The 27,490-nt window shown below is 46.5% G+C and overlaps 2 protein-coding genes across 6 annotated transcripts in view; both read right to left on the minus strand.

The window, feature by feature from the left end:
- Nucleotides 1-13,268, minus strand: part of CRACR2B (calcium release activated channel regulator 2B) — a 46,234-nt gene extending 32,966 nt beyond the window's left edge. Inside the window, exons 1-2 of one of the 4 annotated variants that reach the window (XM_072929811.1) lie at nucleotides 5,670-5,727; nucleotides 15-166 (exon numbers count right to left, since the gene is read on the minus strand). The gene's annotated coding sequence lies outside the window, so the exon portion shown is untranslated. Of the gene's footprint in view, nucleotides 1-14; nucleotides 167-5,669; nucleotides 5,755-13,155 lie in introns of those variants that run through there. The other 3 variants (XM_072929810.1, XM_072929809.1, XM_072929813.1) reach the window with 3 other exon arrangements.
- Nucleotides 13,269-14,200: 932 nt separating this feature from the next.
- Nucleotides 14,201-27,490, minus strand: part of PNPLA2 (patatin like domain 2, triacylglycerol lipase) — a 31,853-nt gene continuing 18,563 nt past the window's right edge. Inside the window, exons 3-9 of one of the 2 annotated variants that reach the window (XM_072929351.1) lie at nucleotides 27,283-27,348; nucleotides 23,238-23,447; nucleotides 22,284-22,344; nucleotides 21,430-21,597; nucleotides 20,868-21,000; nucleotides 20,348-20,470; nucleotides 14,201-19,498 (exon numbers count right to left, since the gene is read on the minus strand). In XM_072929351.1, coding sequence (XP_072785452.1) covers nucleotides 19,234-19,498; nucleotides 20,348-20,470; nucleotides 20,868-21,000; nucleotides 21,430-21,597; nucleotides 22,284-22,344; nucleotides 23,238-23,447; nucleotides 27,283-27,348 — 1,026 coding nt within the window. In that variant the 3' untranslated portion in view covers nucleotides 14,201-19,233. 2 annotated transcript variants of the gene reach the window in all.

Here is a 27,490-nt window from a genome sequence, read left to right on the forward strand (position 1 = left end):
CATACAAAACTGACCAGGTGAAGGTAGAGCAGAAATCTTGCCAGGGAAAGTCACTGACTTTTGTTGTGACAAACAGGCTTCCACAGATGCTGAATTTCCAAAAGCTGCCCAAAGGACTTGGGTACTCACTTGATGAAAGGCTCTGCCAAGGCTCAGCCTGAAAAGGCTGGGAGAAGGACAAAAAGAAAGTAGTTATTTCTCTAATGTACTTTGTTCAAAATTAATTTTGCTGTTTCCCTTCTCTAGAAAATTTGTTTCCGTTGTTTGGAATTTGTTTGGGTGGTTGTTGGGTTCTCCCTTCCCAAAGGGAATGGCAGGAAAAGAAATACACTGAAAAATGAGAAAAACATCAATTGTTTTGTGAAAGTTCTTTTCTTTAAAAACGCCTAAGAAACCCATACACACCCTGAGCAGAAAGCCTGAAATCAGGTGTTCATATCTAGAGCTACACTTTACTCTCTCTCTTTTTATTGCCTGCACTTGACTGTATCCCTTTAAGGAAACAGGAACAAATCCAGGAACCTTTGTGTTGTTTATTCAGCAGGGGATTAGCCTAGCCTGAAAGCCATGATCTAACCCCTACTGCCATATCTTGGATGACTTCATCGTGGGATATGCCAGTAGGATACCGAGGTACATCCCAGAAACACCACAGATTCAAGAGCCTTTGTCATTCTGAATAGCAACTTAAAAAGAGGCTCTGCTGCAATTCACTATTTTCCTTACCAAAGATCATCAAAGAGCAATTATCAACTTCATTATCAACTTCTTGATCTTTGCTAAAAAAATCTTGCCATGGGGAAAGTTGTTTGATTCAGACTCTAGGTCTTATCACCAAGCAACCTGAGAGTGGTAATGGTTCTCTTTTTCCATTTCAAGAGGTGAACAAATAAACTTGTTAAATCTGCACTCACTCATGCTTCCCGATTCCACAGCACAACAGAAACCACCGACTGTGCCAACAACTATCAACATAAGCAGTCTGGAACACAGATAGGTATCTACAGCATCCCAAAACAACATCCTTCACCCCAGAAATTGCCACAAATCCTCCATCACACCCTCGTGCTGCGCCCCAGCTTTGGCACCACCAGCTAGCGGCATTTTGCAGCTCTCTCACACTGCCACAGCATTGGCACAGCAAACAGTGAGGGAGAGTGTTTGCACTGGAACCTCTCCTACTAATTGGGCTTTTGGCTTTGCTGGGTTGTTTTGCTTTGGGAATGGAGAGAGAAAGCATCAGTTTTTCCTCTAATAATATTTGGGCCAAGAGTTAATTCCCAGCAATTAAAAAGAAAATCCAAAGCACATTTTTTCCATAAACAGCTAATGATCTTGGATCTGTCAGTGTGACTAGCACACAGCTGATTTCTCAGAAAATAAAGAGCATGCCTGCAATAAGACATGACAAATAACAACAGCTTCCTTTACTTTATAAAGACTAACAGGTTTCCTGAAACTTTTCTCTAAAGAGCCAGAACAAATCATTACATCACATAAGGAATCAACTTATATACTGCAGCATTAGCTGAACACCACTAACACCACAGCACTGAGCTGTGAAGTTGGAGGTAGATGCTGCTTGGAGTTCAGCAATCAGAAATTAGATCATGCCTAACACCAAGTATGTTGACAACAGAATATGTGCTCTGTGGGAGATACCTACAGACCAGGCAGGTAGGCAAGAGGCAAAGAAACTTTATTTGCCAGTCTAGATGAGGGAAAAAGAGGATAGAAGACAGAGGACTTGGCGTTTGACATCAGATACACTGGATCATTTTTGATTCAAAGTAAAAACTGAGCACTGAGAGCCCAGGCTAAGGAGATCCCTGCACTCTTCTACTTCTCTTTTCCAGGGGTTGTTGAGGCAGGTAGGAATGCTCCATAAGGAAGACAAGATCCAAACTTAATCTGGCATTTAAAGCTCTTCAAGAAATTACATAAATCCACGTCAGAACCTCAGCTCATTTAATGGAACATGAGTGGCAACTCCCTCCTGCCTTACCTGTCCCTTTAGAGAAGGGAGCACTTGCATGCAGAGCAGGTTGTATCAGAGACAACAACCAGGATTCAGCACCCTTCTGCTGGGCTTATGCCACCTTTTACTGAACAGCTAAGGTGTCATCGAGCTAAAAAGGACCTGAGCTGCTGCAGCTCAGCAGGGACACATCAGGAGAAAGGCTGCTGAGGAGACTCGTTTCACACCCTGCACGCAGCAGAGGCACCAGGTACATGAGGCTCTTCCCCAGCCCTCAGGAATGCAACCACCCTTGGTGTCCTGCAGACAAAAACTCAGGATGAAAGCAGGCACAGCTCAGTCCTCTCCTACTGGAGGGCCAGACACATTTCATCAGTGTTCTTGAAGTTGTCTAAGGCAAAAATATGCAGAAGCAGCCTTTTGCTCAATAAATGGATAAAATATTCTAAAGGATAGACAAAGCTTCAAATGCTAAAATTTGTGCATTGTGGAGTTGTCTGTGTAACCAATTCCTGAATGGCAGAGATGGTGAAGAATTCAGTCACTGCTACCTTTAAGAAAAGAATCCAGGAGCCTCAGATTAAACTGGTGATGGTACTTGCACATCAAACAGGAGGAATCATTTCTCTGTGAAGCCTTTGAGTGTGTCAAATAAGACACACTCATGAGATGCTGAGAATGTCACTGGCATTTCATGAGCTGCAGAAGCGGCTGTTTTGTTCTGCTCTGAGTTTGTCCTTGAAAGACTATTACAAAAAATAGCTGGTTTGGGGAAAATTTTCTTTTCCACAAATAGCTAAAAGAGTGTCCTAGGAGAGTATCATCCCATTTTTATGCTGGGAAGATGAAAGCATCAGTCATTAGCTCCTGTAGGAGACACAGGGCTGGCTCAGCCCGTTCCTCAACATGAATATAGGCTGCTCTCACATCTGCACAAACCCCCCTCAAAGTACATGGAATCTTCAACCCAAAGAAACACAGCATTTGCTGCATTTTCACCAGCAAAAAGTCTCATGAACTAGACTTGGTACTTCAACAGCCAAAGGCCAGGCTTCTCCCCACAACTGTCATGGGCCCCATGGATACAGAAATCCACTCAGTTCTTCCTTTGAATCCTCAGATTCTAGCTGCCTATGTCATACCAGAACAAAGATTTTCCTTGCCAATAAGAAGCTGAATCTCTCCATGACAACCTCACACCTGGTCTGGCCTCAGCAGGATCCCTCCTGGGCTGCTGTTACATATGCATCCTCACCCAGCAGAGTCACTGTTTAAGTCAGTCACATTCTTCTAGGCTTATTTTAGTAGTTTTTACCTCTGTTGTAAGAGAGAGAAACATCTGGTTTTGCTTCATGGAGGATGAGCTTTCTGCCACCCAGCCTCAGGATGCTGAACAAGAAAAGTGTTCATGGCTTCCTCCAGGTGATTCCCAATTTTGTTTTGCCACTTCTTCATTAAATTTCCCAACAGCCACCCACTGACTTGAGCACAGGTCCTTCCTGGCCAGCTGCAAGTTTTCCTCAGCCACTTCAGTGCCCTCTTTGTACCAAGGCTAAAAGTCCTGTGACAATGCCATCTCACCTGGACTACCACAGGTGTGAGCTCAGAGAAGTGCGCCAGAGCCTCACCTTTGTTGATCAAGATCCTTTGTCTTGAAATTGGCCTCACACAAAGAAAAATTCATAGCCTTATGTTGTCCTTGGATTGCTCTCCCAGCATGCACAGATACAATATCAAACCACAACATCAGACTGCCCAGTCCTCTTCTCCTTCCCCCTTTCAAAGGAAAAACTTCTTTTTGGTAAAACATTCACATTGTTTACTGAATACATGTGGTAAACAGTGAATTCTTCTCCAGCTGAGACAACAAGTTCTCTGCAGAACCTGAAACCTCCTTACCCAGAGGGCTGGATACAACTGCTGAGGGGATGCAAGAAATTCAAGCATATTTTCCTCATACCAAGAAGTTCTCCTCCAATATTTTGAGAGCTGGACACCACTATTGTACCCCCATAATATTTTCTAGGCTATGTCTTAGTGATGGGATCAGCAGGAAAAGCTTTATTTCACTGTTCTGAACTTGCAAGATGCACTTAAAAAACAAAAAAGGTTTGCAAATATTTATAAGTAGGAATGAGTATGGATAGGATTTTAGGCACCACAGCTCCCTGTACAAGTATCTCTCTAGCTGATGCTGTATTGGTTTTGCCCAGGAGGGATGCATGGACAGTTTGACCTTTCTGCAAATGTAGTTAGAACAACAAACAGAGCTGAGGCAGGTGGGTGAAGCCAATTTTCAAGAAGATGATTAACCCATTCTCTGCCTCCCAGAGAGGAAAACTGCCCTATGCACACGTGTGTGACACTTGGTTACCTCTCACCTCTTGCCAAGAGTAAGGTAAAGGTAAAAATTCATTCCTTCCTATGAGCTCAGGAGGTGTTGACTATGCTGTGCAGAACACCGCTCCTGAAATGCCAGTGTAACCTATGCACTAGAAAAGGGTGAAGTCCATGCCCTGAGCAGAGACACTGCCTGGCTGTCAGATCATTGAGGGGAGCACAGGTAAAGTCTTGAATCCAAATACCATCACTCCCCCTCCCAAAAGAAGAAAGGGTCGATCTGAATGTGCAAGAATTCCAGGATCTAGTACAAGATACCAGAAATATCCTCTTCTTTTCTCATTCAGAGGGGACAATCACAACAAAGTAGTAAAAGCCTCAGACTTCTACAAGACAGAAAACTAGAGAATGTTTTGAGCAGCCACAAGCCTCGAGCTTCTCCTCCACAAAGCAGGATAATACTGGCATGTGAAGGGCACCTGTTCCTGGCATACCAGGCACAGCTTAGTGCAAAGAGCAATCAAAGCAAGTAACAGCACTTGAAGCAAAGTTGGAAGCAGATGCTGTTTGAGAGGTGCTTTTGTTCCGTGTGTAACACTGTTCTAGAAAAAGTAAAATCACTGTGGGGTTGGGGGGATATTCCTGTCTTTGACAAAATCTGTCACTGAGTCAGAAGCCCACAGCAGGAACAATGACGTGGGATTACAAAAGAGGGTGGAGGAGAATAGGGGAATAGCTATGTTTATGAGAGATAGTGGGAAATTTCCTGTCAAATGCTTTTAAAGAAAAATTTCTAGTTGTCTTCAGAAAGCATATAGTGGAAAAACCTTAGTCAGACCAGCTCAAGATAGCCATTTCTTTTAAAAAATGATTTAAAAACATCCCACAATCTCACACATTCTAATATTCAGCTATTACTCCAAATCAGCAACTTTCCAAATCAGTAAGTCACTAGAATCAGTTAAGCATGTCTCAGAACCACATCAGAACTGAGACCAAGTTTCTTCAATTCGACATTTGCAAAGACCTCGAGTGATCCAAACTGAAGCATTAATTAATTAAACACCCCCAGCTCTTGAAAACCAATCAATAAATTTTCCTTCCTCTGTCACAGGACTAACAACTGGTTTTTGCAGTGATATACAATGCCACTGCACTCAGTGAGCTCCACTCTGCTGCTTTAAAGCAAAAGCAGGAAGTCGGAACAGAAAATTCCTAGGGAGAAACTGCTGAGACAGAGCAACTCACAAACTCGTCCAGACTTCCTGCTAAAACAATTCTTTGCCCAAATGAGAGACGTTCTTCCCTCCCCTCCACCCCAGTTTGTCTCTCTGCAGGTGTCCCCAGATACCTGGAGCAGCAGGACAGTGTTGCTCCCCTTCCCTGGAAGCAGCAGTGTGTTCCACAGCAAAAGCTAGCGGGGAAGGAACACCGCCACTGTAAATAGAGGATCAGAGCCGGTCCAAGCCAGGAGGTGTGGTCTGCACCGCTCCCTCTGCATCTCAGCCCCTTTCCAACACAGCCTCCTAGTCCTCGGTTCAGAGGGCAGCACAAGAAAACCTGCCCCGGAGCTTCCAAGGTAAATTCCTGGTAATCCCACCTTATGCACAGCTGCGAGGGAGAAGGGCTTTCTGGGCTGCCTTAAGCAAGAGGGGAAGAAGGTGTAATTTCAAAAGCAGATGATCCCTCATCCCACATTGAACTTACCTTCCCTGAGAAATTCTAGCTGTGTTTCTACTTAGCTTTCTGCCTTACCCCCAACCAATTTCCACCAGGCAAGGGCTGGAAACTACCCCTGTGAATCCTGCCTCAAGTTTAACTCCAGTTTTACAAGGCTGGCAACCTGTGTCACAAAGAGAAGCACAAAGAACTCAGGAAAAGAGACGCAAAGCATAAAATGACAGGACAAGGAGCATGTTTCCAAAGCATCATAAAACACACACCAGGGGTGGGGTGCACATCCCAGGACTGTCTCACTGCAGCAACCAGAAATGCCACCCTCTGTCCTGCCACTGACAGAGCACCACTCTATGTCACAGCATCCCCAAAAGGAAGCAAAGCCATGCCTGCCTGCTGACAGCTGGAGATGCTGATGGGGATTTGTCGCTCAGTGGCAGCTCCAGAGTCTCCAGGCAGCACAAAGATGCTCTCAGCTGCGTCAGGTCCTACTGGTTAAGCCTGAGGTCTTTTCAGGAAAGGTGACAAAGGAAAGACAAAAAGGAAAGTGTTAAGACCAGGCAGGCTGGCTCTTTATCAGCTGGTAAGGTTTTGTGCCCTTTTCTCACCCCCTACTCCAAATGCCTCTTTTGCCCAGGAAACAAGCCTCACCATACAAATCATGAGCAGGCAAGCCTACCCTCTACAGAGAGGAAAACCCCCTCTTACACCAAATTTCCCCTGAGAAGCCTCCAGCTGGTGTCTGAACAGCAGAGACCTCATCAATCTGGAAAGAGAGGAGTTCCAAACAGCCCCATTCTCTCAGCAGCAAGTGAATGGAACCTGCAGAAGGCAAAGACAGATCCTTCCCTATTATTTTAGGATGCTTATTTCAAAACCAGACTAAAAAATGGACATGAAGCCTACTACAAACAATCGCAATTGTCTTTAGTAGAGATTTAACAGGGCCAGAGAGTTCCCCTGAGCCATCTGGGAGGAATCTGTTCTAGCAGAGGGCATGATCACCTTTCCATTCCTCACAGGCTCAGCTTTGCCTCAGCTGCAGGACCCCAAATTCCCTGGAGCAAGCCCTAACAGAGCAGCTGTGGCAAAAACCCCAATAAAACCAAACAAACCCATACCAAATGAGGTATCTGCCTCCAAGCAGCAGTTTACTCACCATTTTGTTCACCATTGCTGCAGAAGTCCTGCTTGACAGTGCCCCATGATTTTGGCTGGGATGCTGCTAGAACAGCACAAAAAGGAGCAAACTGCTTTCCTGCACCTTGCACCCTGTCCTATCTCTAATCTCCTCCTGGGGTTCTTTATAAACGTTCTCTAAGTACTGACCACAACAAAAAAGCTTACAAAACACACAAAAAAAACCACCCCCAAAACCCCACATTTTGGAGGCACATTAATGAATCCTTAGTGTTACACGGATAAAGGCCAGGAAATACAAAAAGTTATGGTTCCCATAGTAATGCTAATTCAACCATACTGCATATCCTGTGTATTTCGTGGTACACATTGAAAAGAAAAAGGCTTCATCTACCAATGCTTAAAAGGTTTTTGATTTAGTAAAGACACTTGAATACCACCCCCTACACGCAACATTTATTGTTCAGAGCAGTGGATTTTCAGATCGAATTGGATTAAGCCAATCTAAGCATCACTCCAGCTCCCCATATCTAGGGCAATAGCAAGAGCTCTCAAGCATGATTACAGTCTGAGCATTATTTGCCCAACCTGAATACAGGAAAGCGATCCAAGCGTCAGAGTGGCTTGAGTCACCAAATCACAGTCGGCACAGATTCTGCACTGGGATGCAGCAGGGACTTGGTAAGGAGAAAGGGGAGACAATAGCCCATCAAGCCCTCCACACCCATAACTAGCAGGTGTTAATCCCTTCCTACAAACACTCATTTATTTGATGCTGACAGACTGAAATATCCTGCCTGGTATCCCACTTCACACGTCCAGGAACAGGTGAACTACAGCCATGCTGCCCTTTCTCCAGCACAAATCCCTGTATTTCTCTGCTCTCCCAGCTCCTGAGGGCTCATTTCCATGCTTTGCATAAAGCCCACACCACTCTTCAAGAGGGAACAGCTACAAGTGGTCTATTTGCATTTAGCAGCTTTGAGTGAGCATAGGATTTGCATAGAAAGAGACTTTGTGCCATAGGAAATCCATCAACCCAAAGGGGTTTGAGCACCTCTACCGAGCAGAGGATTACCCCTCTGGCTACATGTCTGGGAGAAAGGAAGGGTAGATCAGGCATCTTGCAAACTCCTTAAAGAGGAAAAGGGGATAAGGAAGAAGGAAAGCAGCTCTCAAGCACAGGAACAAAGTGTGCAACAGAAGAAACACGGACATTTGTGAGAGCGCCCACATGTCCTTTCTCCCTCCAATAAATCTGAACTTTTTTCTGAGTTTTCATGATCTCAGACAGAAGGACACAGTTCAGGACAACAGATATCTCACAACTTCAAAAGCCAAAGGAGAAGAGAGAGAGACACTGCTGCTGAAGAGGTTCTCAGCCCTGCTAGACACCAGGTCACCCACACAGCCCTGCTCGGTGGGCACCAAGCTGATGGAGCTGCCATGAAGCAACATCCAAGCAGAGTCTGCACAGGACACAGGCACAGGGACACACAGCATATGCCCTTCTGCCCACAGGGCTACTGGTGGCTGTTCCTTCACTCACACCCTTACACTCACCTTCCCTGTTGGGCTCCAGCATCAAGTCTCCATATTTTAAAAAAGCTTTGCTACCCTCCCTGCAGCTGAAGAGTCTGGCTATTCCTCTGAGCTGCACAAATTCCAGTCAGCATCCAGCCACACCTGCCAAGGGTTTTGGTCATGCTTTATCTTATCTAAGCAATGATGACGCTTGTCTTTCTTCTTGGGAAATGCTCAGCACCTGCTGAGGAGGGGAGCTGGGCAGGAGCCAGGAGCTTCAGCCTGCAGCAATTCACCCCAGAGCAGATGGCTCTGCTGGCCTGCCTGTCCCACCCCACAAAAAATGGGCATTCAGTCCACAAGCGAGGACTGGGGGGAAAACAAGGCTCAGCAATACATACACTTCTTGCCCCACTTCAGCTCAGGTGCTAGCACAGGCACACAACTCACCTTCCCTAGACACAACACAGCCCCACTATTCCTTGCCAGGAAACAAAGGAGTGCTTACAGGGAGGCAGAAGTCTTGTTGGAGATAAGACTGCAACATCTTGTCATGCTGTCAACCTATAGGTCACCTACCACTTCAATTCCCAGCTGGAGATGAGCTTGGTTTCCTCCTCTTCATTTTCCAGAGAGAAGAAGAGGGGGAAATTAGGCAGATAAAAGCATTACTCTTACTCATAGATGTTATGCTGAACAAATTGGAGAGAAATTCAGCTACTGTAACAGTGAGGGCCACCAAGTTCCTGTGGGATGTGTTAGATCTGCCTCCCTGCACTTGAACCTCTGCCCAGTTCCCACCATGCTCAGCCAAGGGTTTACAGCTAGCCTGCAAGTTTGCCGTCTCCTTTTCCAGAGGCTTGACTCACCTAGCTATATCCAAACATAGCTGAAGTTTTCCCACAAGGTTTGCTTTCCATAGCCTAAATGACATATTTAGACATTCCGCAATTTTATTTTTAACACCACACAGCTACTCCTCCAAAGGTCTGCAGATATCCTGCCTGATATTCACTGGAAGAGCTTGAAGGAGGAAGCAGTAAACAGGTTACCTTTATTGCACAGTTACAAAAGTTAGGCTTTTTTCAAGTCTTTACTGCACTGCTTTAGTTTCATCCAGCACATGTGCTAAAGGTTAATTCTTTCAAAAAGCTGTAGGATAGGTCTTCAGAGCTTTCCCCTTATTCACAGTTTCATCTCTCCAGAAACACAGGCTGCCTCAGCCCAGGATACCTCACCTGCCAGGATCTTACCAACAACACAAGCTCAAGCCACCCCAAGTCCACACACTGCTGGAGCTCCACAGCAAATCTCAGGAGGCTCACAGCTCCCAGGCACATTTTCAGAGCTCTCCTGCCGTCCCCAGAACAACACAAGCCTTTCTTGCATGGTTTTCAATCCTCAGACAATCCTTCTGAACCTGGCAGTCCCTCCCACACAGATGGGGCAGTAACTGGTGCAGAACAATGATACAAAGTCTTGTACCAGCAGAGACTGAAGGTACAGAAACAAAGGCAAGAGCTCCTCCTTCAGATGACATGTCTGCTAAATTAACTGCAATCACACACTTCACTGGATAGAAAGCAGGGATGTTACAAGCCTCCTTGCTCTCACTCTTTTTACTTGACAGATTTTCCCCTAGTTATGCCAAGCAGATAAGAACACTGTAATCTTCCAAAGCGTTGCACCAAATCTCATTTCCTCCAAAACAAAGATGATTGAAGCCACAGTCTCCGAGAGCACAAGACAGTGTTTGTTGCTGCTTTAGTGCTCTGTCACACAAACATTTGGTTAAAAAGTCCACAAGGCTTCCCAGCCATGTTACTCCAACCTGAACTAAGCACAGGAAAGCCCAGCGTGGCTCCAGCCTTCATTTGAAAGTCCACAGGACCACAGCCCACCTCTACTTTGGGTGTTGTCTTCTCCCGAAGCTCACAATATTTGTTATTATGCTTGAGGCACCTAAGTCCTGCAGTCAGGTGAAACACAGAGATTTAAGCATTCCTGGCAGCTTATACAGACACCCAGAAATCTTTAAGAAATAAGCAGGAAAAATAAAATTAATAATGGGATTTAAAAGGAAAAAAAAAAAAAAGTCATTTTATGGTTTGGTTTTTTTAATGTGTGGCTGGTGGTATATAAAAGCTTAGGGTTGGCAAACCTTTTGATCATGTGGCCAGAGGGGAGCACCTGGTGTTCCTTGCCACAGCAGAAGCCCATGGGAATACTTAGTAGATCCACCCCAGTGCTCCTTGCACAGCTGCAGAGGTCAGGTTTGCTTAGCAAAATGTGCATTAGGGCCATGCAGAGGGAAATTCTTCTCAGCATCAGCCAAGAAATTAAAGGCTAGGGATGCAGGATGAGGAAAAGAGAACATTGCTAGGAAAATATTAAGAGGGTCAATCAGGACATCCACAGCACCTCCCTTTCAAGCTGCTGGGCTAGGGGTACCTCCAAGGATACACAGTGACAAAAGACAGAAGCTCTTGCTAATTGTTGCAATTCTGCTGTTCTGGTAGGACAGCAAATTATTCAGACATACAGAGTAAACCAAGTATTTCCACCCCAGACTTTACATGGATAACAAGCCAAGGCATCTGGCAGGAAGGAGGGAGATGCTGCTCCACTCAGTGGAAGATGACACATTTGCTACAGCTGAAGTTTCTCGTCACTGTCCTTACATCCAAGACAAGCTCCTGCAAGCAGGAGAGGAGAGGAGGGAGGATTCAGTCTCCAGAGAAGCCTTATGAAATCAAAAATATTTAGACAGCGAGTAGCTGCATTATGGAAACCAAACCTAGTTTGCCGTACATAGGGATTGATCTCCTTAAAGCTCTCTGACCATGAAGAGCATTGTGCACAGAGCTGAGCCCATGTGATTTCTGTTGCTGTCAATTGTCCTAGTCCCATTAGTTCATTTTCTGAGGCAAAGTCATGAGGAACAGCAGTTCCCCAGCACTGTCTGTGTGCTGCTAGACAGCCCCACTTGGAGCCCTCCTTTGCAGCACCATCTTCAGGTCAGTAGACAGGAGGCTCTCAGTTAATCAGATGCATCAAATTGGGGTGTGGGGGAGAAATTTTCCTATCTGATGGTGACAAAACAACCAAGCAGACTTTCCAGAGTATAGTGGATACTCCCACTGTAGCTTGCCACAAGAGGCCAAGAGAAGAGTGATGCTCCAAGGAATGAGAATAGTTTTAGCCCAGCAAGGTAGCTTCAGAGACATTTTATGCCATCTTATAAAGGATTCTAAAATTTTATATCTCAGGCCTCACATCACTCTCTGTGGAGCAGGGTGTCCCGGCAAAGAGACACCCCAGCTCACTGCAGCTTTTCAGAGCCTCCTCTGGACCACCTGAACAGGACAGTGAAAGGACAGACCAAACTGATTATCTGTTTGGTCAATAAAAGCAATTTCCATAGCCCTCAGCAAATGTACATGTGTATATATATATATATTAATCTACATATAACTGGTTAGAAGATCCTCAGAAATAAATGTAGCTCTAGAACATGAAAAATAAGATACAACTGTCCCTGAGCCTGCATAAGGCAAATGAGAAATTAAGGTATTCTGAGCCCCCTGTGATGCAGAACAGCCACCAGAATAAGCAAGAACTCAGCAGGTCACAACTAAACAAGTAAGCTGTGTTTGGATTATCCTGCCTCCTCAGGATGTTCCTGAGCACAGCCATCTCCCTGTGTCTGAGGCTCTTTTCCCCTCAGCTGACCTCTCTTCCCCTCAGCTATTTTCAGGAAGTCCTACAGGAAGGACTTAGGTTCAACACACAAATTCACCGAAGTGCATCCCACGAGTGCAAGAAATTAAAGAGAAATATGCCACAGTCTTAGGAGAGAGAAAGCGCTGGTTCTTTTTTCCTTCCAGAGAAGGAGAAGCAGCACCAACACAGCCACTGTAGGAACCTGCAGCATCTTTAGAAGGTGCAGTGCCTGGACCACGGCAAGAAAGAATATTCCATGAACAAAGGATGTTGGAAAAAAGAAAATAACAAGGTCTCCACTCAGGTTCAGCAAGAAAGACCAAAGTTCCGTGACCACTTATCAAAGGAACCTGCAGGCTTCACAGCGACAGAATAGGAGAGAAGGCAAAAGAGGCATCACCCCATGCCGGACCCCACCAGGGCAGCGCTCCCCACGCCGCGGCACGGCCGCAGCCCCGCCTCAGGAGCGCTGTGTGCGGGAGGAGGCAGCGGCGCACAGGAATGCTGTGGATGCTCCGCACCGTCCGCCACCGCCGAGGGCCCTCCGGCAGCTGGGGACGGGGCCGGCGTGTGGCTGCGGCCAGGCGAGGACCCGCAGCGCGCAGGGCCCCCCGGCCCTCAGTGCTCTCCCCACAGCCGCAGGAGGGGCGGCGAGGCGAGGGTGACCAGCAGCTCGGCTGCGGTCCCGGCCGGGCAGAGCCGGCAGCGGCCCCGGGGAGAGGACCGGCCCGGAGCACCGCACCGCCGCCCCGGCCTGCCTGCACGGCGCTTACCTGGCCCGGCCCGGCGGGAGGAGCGGCACCTGCGGCCGCCCTGGCGGGAGCGGAGCGGCCGCTGGCGCCGGGGCGGCCCGGCCGGAAATGAGCGGGGCCGCGGGCGGGCGGGCGGCACCGGGGGCCGGGCCGGGCCCCTCAGGATAGGCGGCACAGCCCCCGCCCCGAGGGACAGCCAGCACCCCCAGCACCCCCCGGGGCCCGGACCGCCGCGGAGCCAGCCCCGCTCGCCGCCACTTTATGGCTTTTTGCGTTTCACCGATTAACAGCACCGGGCTGGAGTTTGTTATTGTGCAGTACTGGAGGTTAGGAAAGCTGTTTGCTTTACCAGGTGCACCCCACAATGCTAATTACAGCACTTGTCCCCGTCACGTGGCAGCACACAACAAAGTTTCTTCCTAAAGTTTGCGGCTGTCAAAAGCCTGGACAAAGAGGAGCCCGAGCCCTGCAGAGCCGGGCAGCGCCAAGCCCCAGCCTGTGGGAGCCTCCTGTCCCGGCTCCGCAGCCCCGCCGTGCCCAGCAGCAAGGAAAGCCCCGGCCTTCCCACGCTTCCAGGCGCTCCAGCTGGAGAGTAACCGGGGCAGACCTCGGTATCTGTCCTAACAGTAACAGGCAGACACACAACAGAACCATCTATTTCACCAGCGAGGAAACAGACCCTCTAAAAGACGGGTCAGTTTCCTCAAGAGGTGGTCCAGTAATGGAGTAGTTTCAGATTTGTGAGCTAACCCTTTCACAGGTGCCAAACACCTGCCATTCCCACAAGAGGGTGCTTAATTCCCCCTGGAAACCCGTGTCTGCCACAGAGCTCAAATAAACAGAGGCTAACAGCACTTGGGGCATTTAGGGTTGAGTAAATCAGAACTGGACCAAAATGCACCTCTAGATCAATGCCCCCTTTATTGTGTACTGATAAATATTGACCCCAAGAGGAACTTGAATGGGCTTGGGCCTAGCAAAACAAACACACATCATACATTACATGCGAAAAATATTGAATAAACTTTTAAACAGCAAGAGAAGCAGCCTACCAGAGCCAGGTAAATATATTGAGAAAGTTTTTATTGGAAGATATATTTCTGCCAAAATAAATAGTTACATTTTCTTCAGCAAAACATTAGAAAATAGAAACAGGAAGAAAAAAAAAAGCATCAACAATTTAATACTGAACTTTTAAAGTGACTGTGAACACTACTTAGTGACATTGCCACGTAAATATATAACTTGTTATGCTATTGCTGGTCTAGTTGCTGCTCTGACACCAGTAATTTCCACAGGACCTCCACATGTGTTGTGTGCTTAAGGGTCTTCTCAAACTTAGTGGCAGCAGTGGAGTCCCAGGACACACAAAGCTCAAAGTGCTGCTTTAGACGCTGTTTTCAAGAACAAGAGAAAACCCCAGAATGAGAGGTATTTATTTCAAAGTTACATTTCCAAGTCCTCTGTTTGGAACTAGAGTTTCATCCTCCCTATGCAGGAGGGCTGATGTGGATCCAAAAAGTGAGGTGGATGCAGTTAGGGGCTGTCCTAGTGGAGCTACCTGCAGGTTGGAAAAGGAGCAATGTCCCACCAGCAGGCAAGAGGAAGGAGGGAGAGGAGAGGGGAGCGAGTCCTGCCGCACTCAGAAAGGCAGACACCAGAGGATCAGGAGGCCAGAGGCCACTGTAAAGGCACAGCGTGTTTGGCACAAACAAGCTGGCTGACATGGCAGCCAGGTGAGGTGGTCCATTCTCTCACTGATTTAAGAAGAGCTTGAGGAAACTGTTGGCAAGGCCCACTGACTTTGACAGCCCTGCCACCCACCACATCTGGCATATATTTAGTAGAAATTTACTATTGTTTTATTCCCATAAAGAATAAACACACACAGAGTTTCAGGTATTTCCCCCACAACCGCTTTGGCAAAAGTGAGAGCTCTTTTCTCCAAGGAAGTAGTGAATTACTAGATAATTTTTATAAATTAATAAAACCACTGAGGAATATAAAAGTACTAGGGACACCCCAGTGCTGGCAGACAGCAGATTCTCTTTTATTCTCTGAGTGTTGCAGGTACACAGCCTTCCAAGAAGCCATGAGAGAACAATTCCTAGGTCCTATACATAGTGGTCAGTATTTTCTCCTATCCCTTGAAAAACAGCTTGCAACAGTATTAGCAGTAGGGCAGGCAGCAAACCAAACCAATTACACACTACCTGTGGGTTACAGAGCATGCCATAGGCATGGACTGTTGTACCCAAAACAACTCCATGGTGTTGTACAGGTTAGGGGCTGGTTAGATACACAACAAGGTCACCATTACCCTTGTTAAAAGCAGCAATTAATAACACAGGAAGGAGGAAAAAACAGTGGATTCCTGAATGCACACACCCTTTATGTGAAACAGTGGAAAGAGCAAGGGTTGGGACTCCAGCAGGAATCCAGTGAATGCTATAAGGACTTATGGACATGGACTACAACATGAATTTTTGTCCAGGAACCTGACCTCTCACTCTCCATACACTGGAGAGCCCTGCTGGGCTGCCCAGCTACACAATCTGGAGCAGAATGGACTGACTGCCATGGATGACCTTGCTCTTACAGACTTGGCAAGTGAGAGTTAATCAGCAATGGCTGCCCAGAAGATAACTTTGCACACCACGAGGTACACACAGAACAAGGGGCTGAACAGTTCCAGTGAGCACTGTTGTCATAAACCTCTCCATATCCAATCCAGAACCTATCACAAAGTTTCCAGAGATTTCAAAAAGAGTGGGGTCTCATCTAGACAAGGCAGTACTGCATAACAAAAAGCTATTCACAAGCTGACACAGCCCTTTTTCAGCAGTGGGAAAGGAGATCTTCCCCAATTCCTTCATCCTTTGCAATGTGTAATGGACAAGCAGTAAGAATTTCAAGCAAATGGGTAAAACTTTTTAAAAGGAAAATGAGGTTAGTTTCAGGTATTTTTAACAGATCTGCAGTTCCTTTATCAGAGCTCAAATCTATAAAGCCTACAATAGTCATTGTAACACTTGGGGAATAAAAACAGGCAAAGAAAGGGTTAATACAGAGTGGTACTTTCCTAGTATCCTTCACACCCTGCAAATTAGCATACGGAGAACAGGAATTTCCTTGTGAAAATTTAGACCTTTATTCTTAAAGCCAAGCTTTGATTTGTGGTTATAGTTTGAAGTGTACAAAAGTTTCTCGTGGAGAAGCTAATACAATAAATTAAACTACAGATGAGGTGAAACACAGAACAAAACTCAGGCCTTTTACCAGGCACAGCTGTTAGTCTCTTGAAATGCATGAACCAAAATCCCCAAGCCTTCTGGATCAGAGCGCTGGAAGACAGTGGCATCAGCCCAGTCAGCACCAGCCCAGTCAGTTCTGATGCAAAAGGCAAGGGGTAAGGGTGCCAAGCTGCAACTTCTTAGCACACTCTGTTGCCAAGAGTATTTTATTTCATAGTTTAGTGGTTTACATAATCACTCAGTGGTTTTACCAGTCCAGGAAGAAGGGATAAAAAAATACTTGCATCATTTTCTCCACCCATAAATTAACTCAAAAAAAAAAAAAAAAAAAAAAAGAAAAAGAAAAAAAAGAAAAGAGTCAAAAGGGCAGCAGCTCCTAAACAGAAGATTTTTCTTATGCAGTTTTGCCCCTCTCATATGTTTTGTTTCTGGACAAAATGCCCTAATTTCTTGCCACTAAATATCTCTATGTTCTTGCCAATTGCTCTGTGTGCACTGGGGACAAGAGATATGCATTTAGCAATCTAAGTAGCTGTGCATGTGCCATTCCCCCCAAGAAGGTAGTCCAAAACAGTGAAAGAAAAGAAATCCCATACCAAGCCACAAAATGACCACCTTTTCTCAGTTCCAATTTTCATCAAATTCATCATGCTCCCACTAAGTGACAGTAGCTTGTTGCTGGTTCACTTTCACTAGCATCTACCATTTTATTCCTGTGGGCTTTAAACAATCACAAGATCAACTTGTTTGGTAATTGAATAATCTATCCTGATTATATCAGAATCCTCCAATTTTTTCTCTTCCTGTAGTGACTTCCCTGTTCCCTAACTGACTTAATTATGCAAAGCTTAAGACTAAATCTGACTGCATAAGTGCAGGCCTGCTTTTTAAACTACACAGGCCCTTGTGTTACATAGTTTCATCCAGCAAAGCAGTGGGGTGACAATCTAAGTCACAAGTTCAATTCTTGCACTGCCTCCCGGGCAGAGGCCCACTCCATTGCCTCCCAGCTTGGCACAGCCACTGCAGGAAAGTCCTGATGCTTATTCATCTCCATACAAACACCAAACTCGTGCCCAGCGCACAACTGTGGTCATAGGAAACAGCACCCACCCTGTCACCCACACTGCTCATGAAGATGTACTACTTTCTCCAGTGATTAGCACAACTTCTGGGTTTATTTTCCCTCTCTAAATCTAAGGTGCACAACAGAGTCTATTAAAAATAACTATTCTGTGTATAGGCTACATAATCAGCTTCCAACACCCTGTCCTGCTCCCCAGCAAAGACAGCATATGTTTGCTTTGGCCATTGCACACTGTTTGTGCTAGAAGAGGTAGAAGACGCCTCATGTAGCAAGACAAGCAGCAGAAAAAGATACCAGGAGCTGGGTTTGTCAGAGTGCGAAGATCTAAGCTTAAATCTATGCAATCCCCACAGGAAGCCACATCTCACCCTGTGAAGAGCAGGGAGTTCATACTTCTCACACAAACCACAACCAGACCACTGCAGAGAAGGCAGTGCCTCAAGAGTCCTGCTCTGCTACAGCACTGGTCTTTTAAGGGGCAAGACAAAGAGGAGCCAGTTCCAAGTGGCTGCATCTGCATCAACAGCCTTCACTTCTCATGCTCCTGCTATTGCTAGCTGCAGAGCAGGACCTCTGAGCTACAACACGAGACAGGCAAGCTGTGATTCTGGTGTAGCTATAAGCCTAAATCCTTCTCGCTCCAAAGCCTCAACAACTAAACTTTCTGAGCAAAAGAGAGATAGAAGCCTCAGTTTGGCAGGAGATCCATTCTGTATCACCCACCTGGAATTTGCCTCAGTTGTACAGCCCCTTAAGGAGCAAAGCCCAACTGACCCTGTCAGAGGCAGCCACTTCCCCAGCACTTGCTATGACACTCCACCACTAGCCTCTCAAAAATAACATGCCCTGCACAATTCTCATCTTCCTACAATCACTTCATATTGTTTCAGCTGCTAAGTTGATCCTGAGATAGCTGGCTGAGCTTTTTCCAGGGCAACCCCACACCAATTCCATTCATAGAGTCAGGAATAGGGGCTCAAATTCAACACGTTTCCCTGGAAAAAAAAATCTGTCAAAATTACTTCCTTAAATAAGCTCAATCACTTAACACTCAGTTCAAGTCACAGTAGTTCCCTGAGGACCCCAACCAAAAATGGAGAGATGAGGACAACATGAATCAGGGAAAATACATAACTTTTCTACACTTCTGCAGTTGCAGTGTAGTCTTCTGCAGGACCAGCTCCAGCTTCTGGTGTGGATGCAATTAACGGAGAGAGGAAAGGACATGGTTTCAGCAAAGAGGAAAGTCTGGAGGAGATTTGAAAGCCATGAGAAAAATTGTTTTGGCAAGAGGCTACTTCATCTTTGAGTAGCACAAAGAACTAAGGGCTGTCAGATGATTTAAGGAGAGGAATCAAGACACATGCTCTGGAAAACCAAGGGAGGTAAAAGCTGTATAAACTTGAGAGCGTCATCTACATCCTGGTTATTTGGCAGTAAAAAGCCAGTGGGAATTCAAAGTGCACTATGTGGGAGAGCCCAGCTGGGTCAGCATCAGCCTGGCCACAGGCAATGGCCAGGCCTCACCACAAGTCTAGAGCAAGGAATCAGCCTGTGCATGGCTCTGAACACAAAGATCCTTGCTTGGCCAAGTGGGCAACAAATGGCTACAGTCAATTCCACCAGTCTCCATCCAGGGGAAATCCCCTTTGCAACATACTGGAGAGCAAGGGACAGCCTGCTGCTGAGGGATGAGACTGGTCCCACCCTATGTCCATTCGCCTTCCCACCCACTCTCATCCCCTCACAGCAGCAGGCTCAGAAGAGTGGCAGGCACTCTTTTGCACAGTCTAGAGGTGGAAGCTTTAACTGAAACCCTTCCCGAGGGAAGAGGGAGGCTTGCATGTCCACGTTGATGCAGAGCAAGCCCAGCATGAGCTGGCGCTGGTACTCCTCCCACTTCATCATGACGTCGGAAACCGAGCGGTTGCTCCTCATCCACATGGGCAGCGCTTCACCACAGGGCGCTGCAGGAGAAATCGGCAGCTTCTGGGGCCCTCCCAGCTCCAGGTGGTAGTAAAGCCTGAAAGGCAAATACATGCAGAGACTCAGTACATGGGAAGACTTGAGCAGGCCACAAGACTAGAGCGCCAGTACCACAGTGCTGTTTTGTACTAAACTGACTACATGATTTTAGTGAGAAGTCTCTGTGTGCCCATTTTCCCACCTCACATCTCTCAGTTATTCAGACCATGAACTCTTTTGGCTAAGAATCACACCTTTGTACTAGGATCAAAAGGATCAAATCACAGCTGGGACCCCTTGAATGCTACTGTGAGTTTTCTATCCTCATCCACACAACAGTCTTGTCACAGCCTCAAGCCAGGGGCTGTTGCAGGAGTTCAGTCCAGAAGCACAGGCACACACACAGGCCCAAAGCACTCGGTCTCATTTGGAAACTCTTTTGTGTTCCCTGGCCACCATATTCCTTCCCCACAAAAACCAGGCTGAGATATTGAGGTAGAAGAAGTCATTTGAACACAAGTACTTCTCGGAAAGAACTTTCATGGGATCCTGGGCCAGCAAATGTCACAAAGACAAGCACCTCTCTCTTGTAGAAGGAGCATGAAATAAGCTGGCATACTGTTTTAATCAGACTTACTTTAGACAATGTCCCCCATAATAGGGGACAAGTAGACTTTGTCTCCTATAATGGCACTATGGAAACGGACCATGTGCTGAGTCTATCTAACAGTTAAAGAAGCCAAGGAACCACAGACCAGATTTGCATTTCAGTCTAAGTGCTAAATCCTTCTGGTCTATTTGTGCCTTATTTGCTCTGTTCCAGTGGAATAGAGTCTCTAGAATTCAAAGGTGTAAGGGGAAAGAAAGGGCTCCTCGAGAACAGTGCTGTGAAGAAAAGCAGCCATACCTGGCTGAAAGATGGCTGCCCAGTTTCTTCTTGGCTTTCTTCACAAGATAGTTGCAGATTTCTGTCATCTGCTCCCTCATCCATCTTATATCCTCAGGGATATCTGGAAGCCATTCAAGCAACCTGTAAAGAGACAGGAGACAACCATTAGCTGGGCCACGCAAGGGAATATGATTAAAAGAGCACTAGCTCCAAAGTCTCACTTAAGGCTCAAAAAGTTATCACCATTTTCTGGGGCAAGTTCTAGCACACAGCAATCTTCCTTCAAGCTGGAAGTAGTGCCTGTAACTAAATGACATAGGAAGATAGGAAAAGCTTGGGGTTCTTTGTTTTTCTGGTTTTGTGAGGGTTTGGTTGGTTGGTTTTTTTAGTCGTATCTGGTAAATGTCAAGAGCTTCCTCCCCAGGAACACCAGCAGTGCAGAATTAGAGAGAATCCCACTCTGGCCAAACACTACAACTACATGAAATACTTGTCTGCACTGGGAAGAGCACCACTGAGGGACCAGCCCAAGGCTCACCTGACAGTGAAGGAAACTGCAGACTCCAGAGGCAGCATGTAGGGGACCATCATGGCTGTGGCCACACGCACAGGCAGCATGTTGCTCAGGCCAGTCAAGAAACTTCTTCTTTCAGCACAAGCCTCCATGAGAGCTGAACGCAGAAGAAAACATGGCTGAATATCCCCAGTGGGACAATCTTTTCTTGTCATACCTCAGAAGTTACTCAGCCTGAGGCAGCTAACCCCCACTTCTAAGAAAGTCTTACTCAGGGTTAGTAATTCCCTGAGCACAGCTAAAACCAGCAGCTTTCACCTTTATAAGACTCTAAAGAAGTAAGCAGCAAGACCCTCTCCTCTCCTTACCATGCAGAACACTGTCAAACGAATCAACCTCTCCCAGTCCAGTATGAGCCACAACTTTATCCAAGACCCCCAATCCATCTAACCCTCAGTAGGTGTCATTTCAATTCCTGGGCATGACTAACCCCAGCTGTACACAATAACCATACATCCCAGTAATCTTCTGAGGCAGACCAGGCAGCACAGGAAGATTACCTGTAATCTCTCCCTTTGAATCATACCTTGGTTCAGTCTGGGAGGCAAGTGTTCAAAGATATGCTCTTCAACAACAGCAAGGGCAGTGTTGTCCTCTAGTTGGTCCTCAGCTTCTGTTTCTTCCTCTTTCTTGTCTTCTGGAGGTGCTTCTATGGCAAGGAGAGGACGGGCAGGACTTGGACGATGAAGGAGACCTGAGAAGAGAAGTTATACTGTAAGGATGACACAAACCAGCTGCCCTGCCTTTAGAGTGTCAGTCCTTGCTTCAGCCTAACTCCCCTCAGGCTGAGGTCATGCCCAGCCTCTTTAGTTTGCATCTCTTGTAATGCTTACCACAAGGAGATACAAACCTTGCTAATTTAAATTCATTCTCTCCTTCCCCATCACAAGTTCTCACATTTCCCCTTTAAGTTCCGCAGGTGGCAGAGTTTTGTTGCTATAATCTGCCACTCGCCCATCTTGCATGCAAGATTTCCCTCTTGCAGTGCAATCCCAGTTATCCCGGTCCGCATCACTGCCCACAGACACGAGGTGGCAGCAGGCGCACACCCAGCGCCGCAGCGGCTGGAGGCAGGAGAGCAGCGCCCCAGTGTCCGGCACTGCGGGCAGCACCACACAGACCCAGCCACGCACGGAGAGCAGCAGGGTGTCTGCAGGAGCTCCAAATGGTACTGCTGCCCAGCAACTGTGTTGGTAACTGCAAAGGTCACCGCTCCACCTCTCCTACCTGAAGGATTATTCCATACCCTAGTATATGAGGGACAGTTCAGTTCCTCCCTTCCTCCTTTCATATGCACCATCAACTACTCTCAAAGCCAAAGCACCAAGTATGGCACAGAACAGGCAAGTCAGTGCACCCTACAAATAACCAGTGCCTTACCATTCTTCTTCAGGAAGTGCAGGGCATCTCGATAGCCCTGCTTGCACATATCCCGCAGCACCTGTGGGCAGAGGAAGGAAAGTTTCACGTGGAAACTGGCTGAGTAAACACCTACCACAATGCTGGCTTCAGAGGAATTGTCCTGACTCCTGAGCTATCCCAAGGACAAGTATCATTCTTGCCAGCCTTGCTCAGGCTTTGAGCAGGAATGGGAGGTATAGTATCAATATATTGGCTATGGGAACATAGGACAATTTAGATGGGGACACCTAGAGTCCTACTTAAGTGAGGGCACAGAGTTGCAGCTACCTCATTGCCCCATCTACAGCTGATGCTGCTGTGGGCATCCTTCAGGCAGTCACACTGACAAGCAGCCCAGAATACTTCCCTGCAGGTGCCAGGAAGGGCCATTGCGTTTGCAGATAAAGCCAGCTAACACTAGAAAGGGGGTGGAAAAAACTTGCCCAAGTCATTCAGCACATGAATGCATGCTTATTAAGTCCAAATGTCAGGGCTATCTGGCACTTGCATCTTCTCAGAAGTACACAAAGTTTGCAGTGCCACTTGCTACACTGATACAGTAGAAAGGCTTCATACTGGCAGCTCCACCCTTACCTTAACACACTGAAGTGCACATTGGTTCTGATGGCTAATACATCTTTGTTTACAGTGAACCTGGTTTCCAGGCAATTACTACTCTAGAGAGAGCAACATAGGAATATTGTCCAAGCAACTGCTACCACCTGAATTCTAGATATTCAAGTAGAAAATGAAGACAAACCCTGTGCTCAAGGTTTAGCAAGTCATTGGGCTGGTAATGTCGAGATTAAAGACAAAGCACAAGATACAAAGCTAACAGTGTCTGCAATCTTCTCCTGCCAAAGTGCACACAGTATAGCCAGTGCCCAAGAACTGTGATCCCCAAGTTCTGGTGTGGCCAGGAAACTCACTCACCTGTGGCTCAGGAGGAAACAGGGCCTTTGAGAGGCGGTAGAGGTTGCGAAGGTTGAACTGGATGCTTGTATTGGTGACTCTCAGCTCGTGCATATTTGTGGAACTGTCCCGTGGGCAGATATCGCTCTCTCCCGAGAAAGGAGACACCGTGATTGTGTTCTTCAGCTCATATTGGGGCAAATTGTCAGAAATCCCTCCATCAACATATCTCTGAAATCAAGACAAATGCAGCAGTCTTCATTCTCACAACTGATCAAGCAGCTATTTTACTCCATGTCCCTTTTCCTGCTTGTGCAAACAACTTGGGAAGAGAACTGGAGGAGTAAAACCCAGTAATAGCACAGCTGTATTGTTTATAAAAACTCCTTTTGCTATGTGTTTTTTGTTGCTTGAGTGTGCTGCTCACAAGAGTTCAAGAAAGGCACGTTCACTTGTGTGACTGCTGACTTACATCTCCTATGCGGTCTGACTGCTGTCCAATCAAATAGCAATACACACCAACAACCACCTGCAGTGTAAATTAGTACCGATCTAAGCTGTCACACTGTGACATTGAGCCATTTTTCACTTGTGTTCAAAATGAATAAGCTCAGACACAAGGCCCCACTGGCAGGTTTGTTACCTATGAGTAAAACCAGCCGATCTGTTGCTAGCGGGCTTATCGAGCAGCAATCCCAACACACACACACACACATTGGGAATCCACTTGCTCTGGTGTGATAACAGAGCACAAGGGACTTGGGGTTTGCTCGTAACAGCACCCTCTTATCAGAGAATGTTCTGTTCTTCTGTACCATAAACATTTGTGTTACCCTTGCAGGAAGGGCAACTCCAGTAGCATGTTCTCAAAACATTCGTTGGATACTGTAATTGCATAAGGAGCTGAGCAAGATGATCCCTTATCACAGGTTTTGGCAGAGTAAGCAACATGCAAAAGATAATAGGAAAAGGATGTTGGTCAAGCCAAAAGAGAAGGAAGCTGGGGGTCTTTGCAGAGCAACAATTCCAGCCCTTGTGAACCTCAGTTACAGAAGAATTCTGCTAGTTTCATATCAGGGTTGATCCTGCAGCCTGGATCCATTTCCTTCCTACCCAAACAGAAACATGGGCTATGCAGCCCCACAAGTAGCAGCTGTAAACATCTTTCAGCTCTCTGCTGGGTGAGAAGCTGAGCCAGTAGAAGCTAAACCCAGGCATAGCACAGAAATGCTGATTGAAGGAGAAGGTGCTCCATTCTGCATCCTGCTTCCTCTTGTCTCACAGGCAGACTGACCACCAACATTGCTCTTTTGCTGCAAAATGCCCAGGAAAACATTGGATGTGGTGCCTGGAGGATTCCTTGCACTTTGCTCTCTCTTGCTGTGGATGGCAGACAAGATAGACACCTCAAGCAGCTTCTCTGAGCCTGAACAGTTCACAGGCTCATGGACTGAAAAAAATAGAATTCAGCTATAGGAAGCCAGCTGCCATTGATGCAACAGGGTCAGGGTGGACTGCACATTCCCTTCTTGGGAGGCAAACTAAACCTCAGGGCTACCTTTGCATAGAGCCTACAGCTTCACGGGAGACGGCTTGTGATTACAGTGTAGGCTACAGCAGCCCAAACTCATCGCAGAGGACATTTTACCCTCATGGAAGCCTCCTACACCACCTGAATTTGGATAGTGATAAAGTGGAAGGACAGGATAGATTAAACTCAAGGGTAAGTACATCCTCTCAGAACAGTAACACACCTCAGACACAAGATGTTTTCTGACAACAGAGATGCCAACAATCAACTGAACCCTCTCCCCCATCTAAAGTGGGCATCAGTGTTCCCTAAGCCTAAAGAAACCACAGCAAACTGCCATTGTCATCCTCTTCCCAAAGCTGCTCCACTGAGAGCCAGACTAGGCACAGCTAGGGCTGGAGACATCTGCCCAACTCCCTTTGCAAGGATGAGATTCCAGAATGCTGAGTGGGACCAGAAGAGCAAAGCAGGCAGCATGCACTTTGTTTAAAGAAAAAGGAGGTAAGCTTTAGTGCTGGACAACACTAGTTTTGTAGCAAGAATGCAGAAGACATATTTCCCTGAGGGTGGCAGCATAACTGCACAGATGCCATTAGAAAAAAGGCTCAACTACAACAGAGCTGACAGGCAAAGCCTTCTGACTCCATGGAAATCGAGGAGTACACCTGCACTCTCTGGTCTACTGCTTCCAAGAAATGCTGATTAACATTTCTCAGTAAAGCTCAGCTGCCACTTCCTTGGATTTGCCTGAATCTCCAGTAAACCCAAGTGTAACCACTCTCTAGCCTCCTGCAAAGTCCAGAACAACCCAAAGCCACAGGCTGGAGCCACCAGCTGCCTGCAGGCACCAAGCAGCAGCAGCTTTAGGGGATGGTTCATAGACTGGGGTGACTACTTCCACTCCTTTACCATGTTCTCCTGTGCACAGGGCCCCTCACTCACATGATTGACGATCAGCTTTGTGACCCTTGCCAGGTATTCACCTCACCCACATGCTGCAAACAATTCACAACTATTGTCTGCGTTGGCAGGTCAGTTACCAACTTTTTGATTTCTCAATATTTAAATGTTTGTGGTTTTTTTTAACTCCCCTGCCCATCCCCATCATCCACTCCATGAGACTACCAGATCTCAGAGAAGTGAACACTGGAAAAAATTTAGGAGGAAGGCAAAATATGGATTTTGCACCTTGCACACAGTAACACTGACTTGAAAAAACATTGCCTTGTGCCAGGCTTGTCAGTTTATTCTGTGGCAAATACAGTCACCACAGGCATGCTAGAGAACATGCATTCCTTTTCAAAAGCATTTCCCAAGCTCATACCCAACCCAATTTAACCTCTCGCCTCATCCGCAATCCCCCTCAGAGCCATGCTCTTCTGGGGAAGAGGTAGGAATTAAATTTCCTCATCTCATATTTCCTCCCCACCTTTTCCCATGAGAAGTTATCCCTCAGTGTGCCAGGACAGCTGCACATTCCAGAAACCCTGATGTTGTACACTGTTTTGGAATGGTGAAATTTTTTCCTGATGCACACTGACCTTAATTAGCCCCAAGGAGTGTAAGGCAAGAGCCACTGCTATGGTCCCACCAAATTACTGATTCTGTCACTTCTCTGAAGGGCTGGAGAACACTGGACATCTCCTGCAAGGTCATTTCCCTGCCCAACATGCTTGCACAAGACAAAACCAGCCAAGCTGTGTATTATGTAGGAGCAAAACTGACCTCACTTTTAGGACACAGGTAGCAATCAAAGCAGATTTGATGCTGTGTTCTTAACAGACAGAAGCACTTTGGTCAGATCACTTATGGTAAATCAGGGCACATATTTTGTAACAGTTCTCCCTCTCACTTTTGACTGTGCAATTTGCACAACCCCTGCCCTTTAACGTGTTCATTAATATGTGTAGCACAAGGGAGACCAAGTTCAACCAGAAGACCCTTAAAGCATGACTTCAATATCCAGAAATGCTGCAGCTCTGCACAGTTTTCATGGGTTTTCCTTTCTAACATGCAAACACAGAGGGATAAATTGCTCTTGAACAGCCTTGGATACAATTTAAAGAAAGGTCTGACATGCAACAGAGCATTATTGTCAGAGAAAGGACAGGAGGAACTCCATGGAAAAGAGAGCCAGCTACTCCACACTACTAGTTAAAGCCCTGCAGAAAGTGCCAGGCACATGGGAGAGGGACTACACTCATGACTTTTATCCTGGGCCAAACTTCTCTCCACATGCAGACAGCTGGAGCCCCAGTGATGGAAAGTGCTGTACTACGAGAACACTCTGCTAAGCCAGCTAGCCCTTCTCCAGACTGTATATATTATTATATGTTAAATCCATTTGTCTTCAGGATATTTATAGTCAACTGCAGGCAGCAGTGGAAAGAAGGCCTATCCACTGCTGCAAGTTGTTTATTTGGGAATCTCTTCTGTCTCTTCAGATAAATGCTGCCAGAAGGCATGTAATAACATAGTCAAAACCTACTCATTAGTATGCAATTTAATGAAGGACCATCTTAGAATCTTACTTACCACTCCACGCAAGGTTGGAGGTATCAGCCCACAGTAGACAGGGATAAAGGTGCTGCAGATACAGGCCTGAGGGAGAAAGAGATCCAGAATCTAAGAATCAGATCAAAGCCTACTGAAACTATTACTGTTCTCAGAACACCATGCTGGCATCTGCTGACAATTATACTCCAGTACTAAGGACATTTGGAGACCAAGGCAAAACAGAACT

This window comes from Taeniopygia guttata, chromosome 5 (genome assembly GCF_048771995.1).
Source record: "Taeniopygia guttata chromosome 5, bTaeGut7.mat, whole genome shotgun sequence".
NCBI lineage: Eukaryota > Metazoa > Chordata > Aves > Passeriformes > Estrildidae > Taeniopygia > Taeniopygia guttata.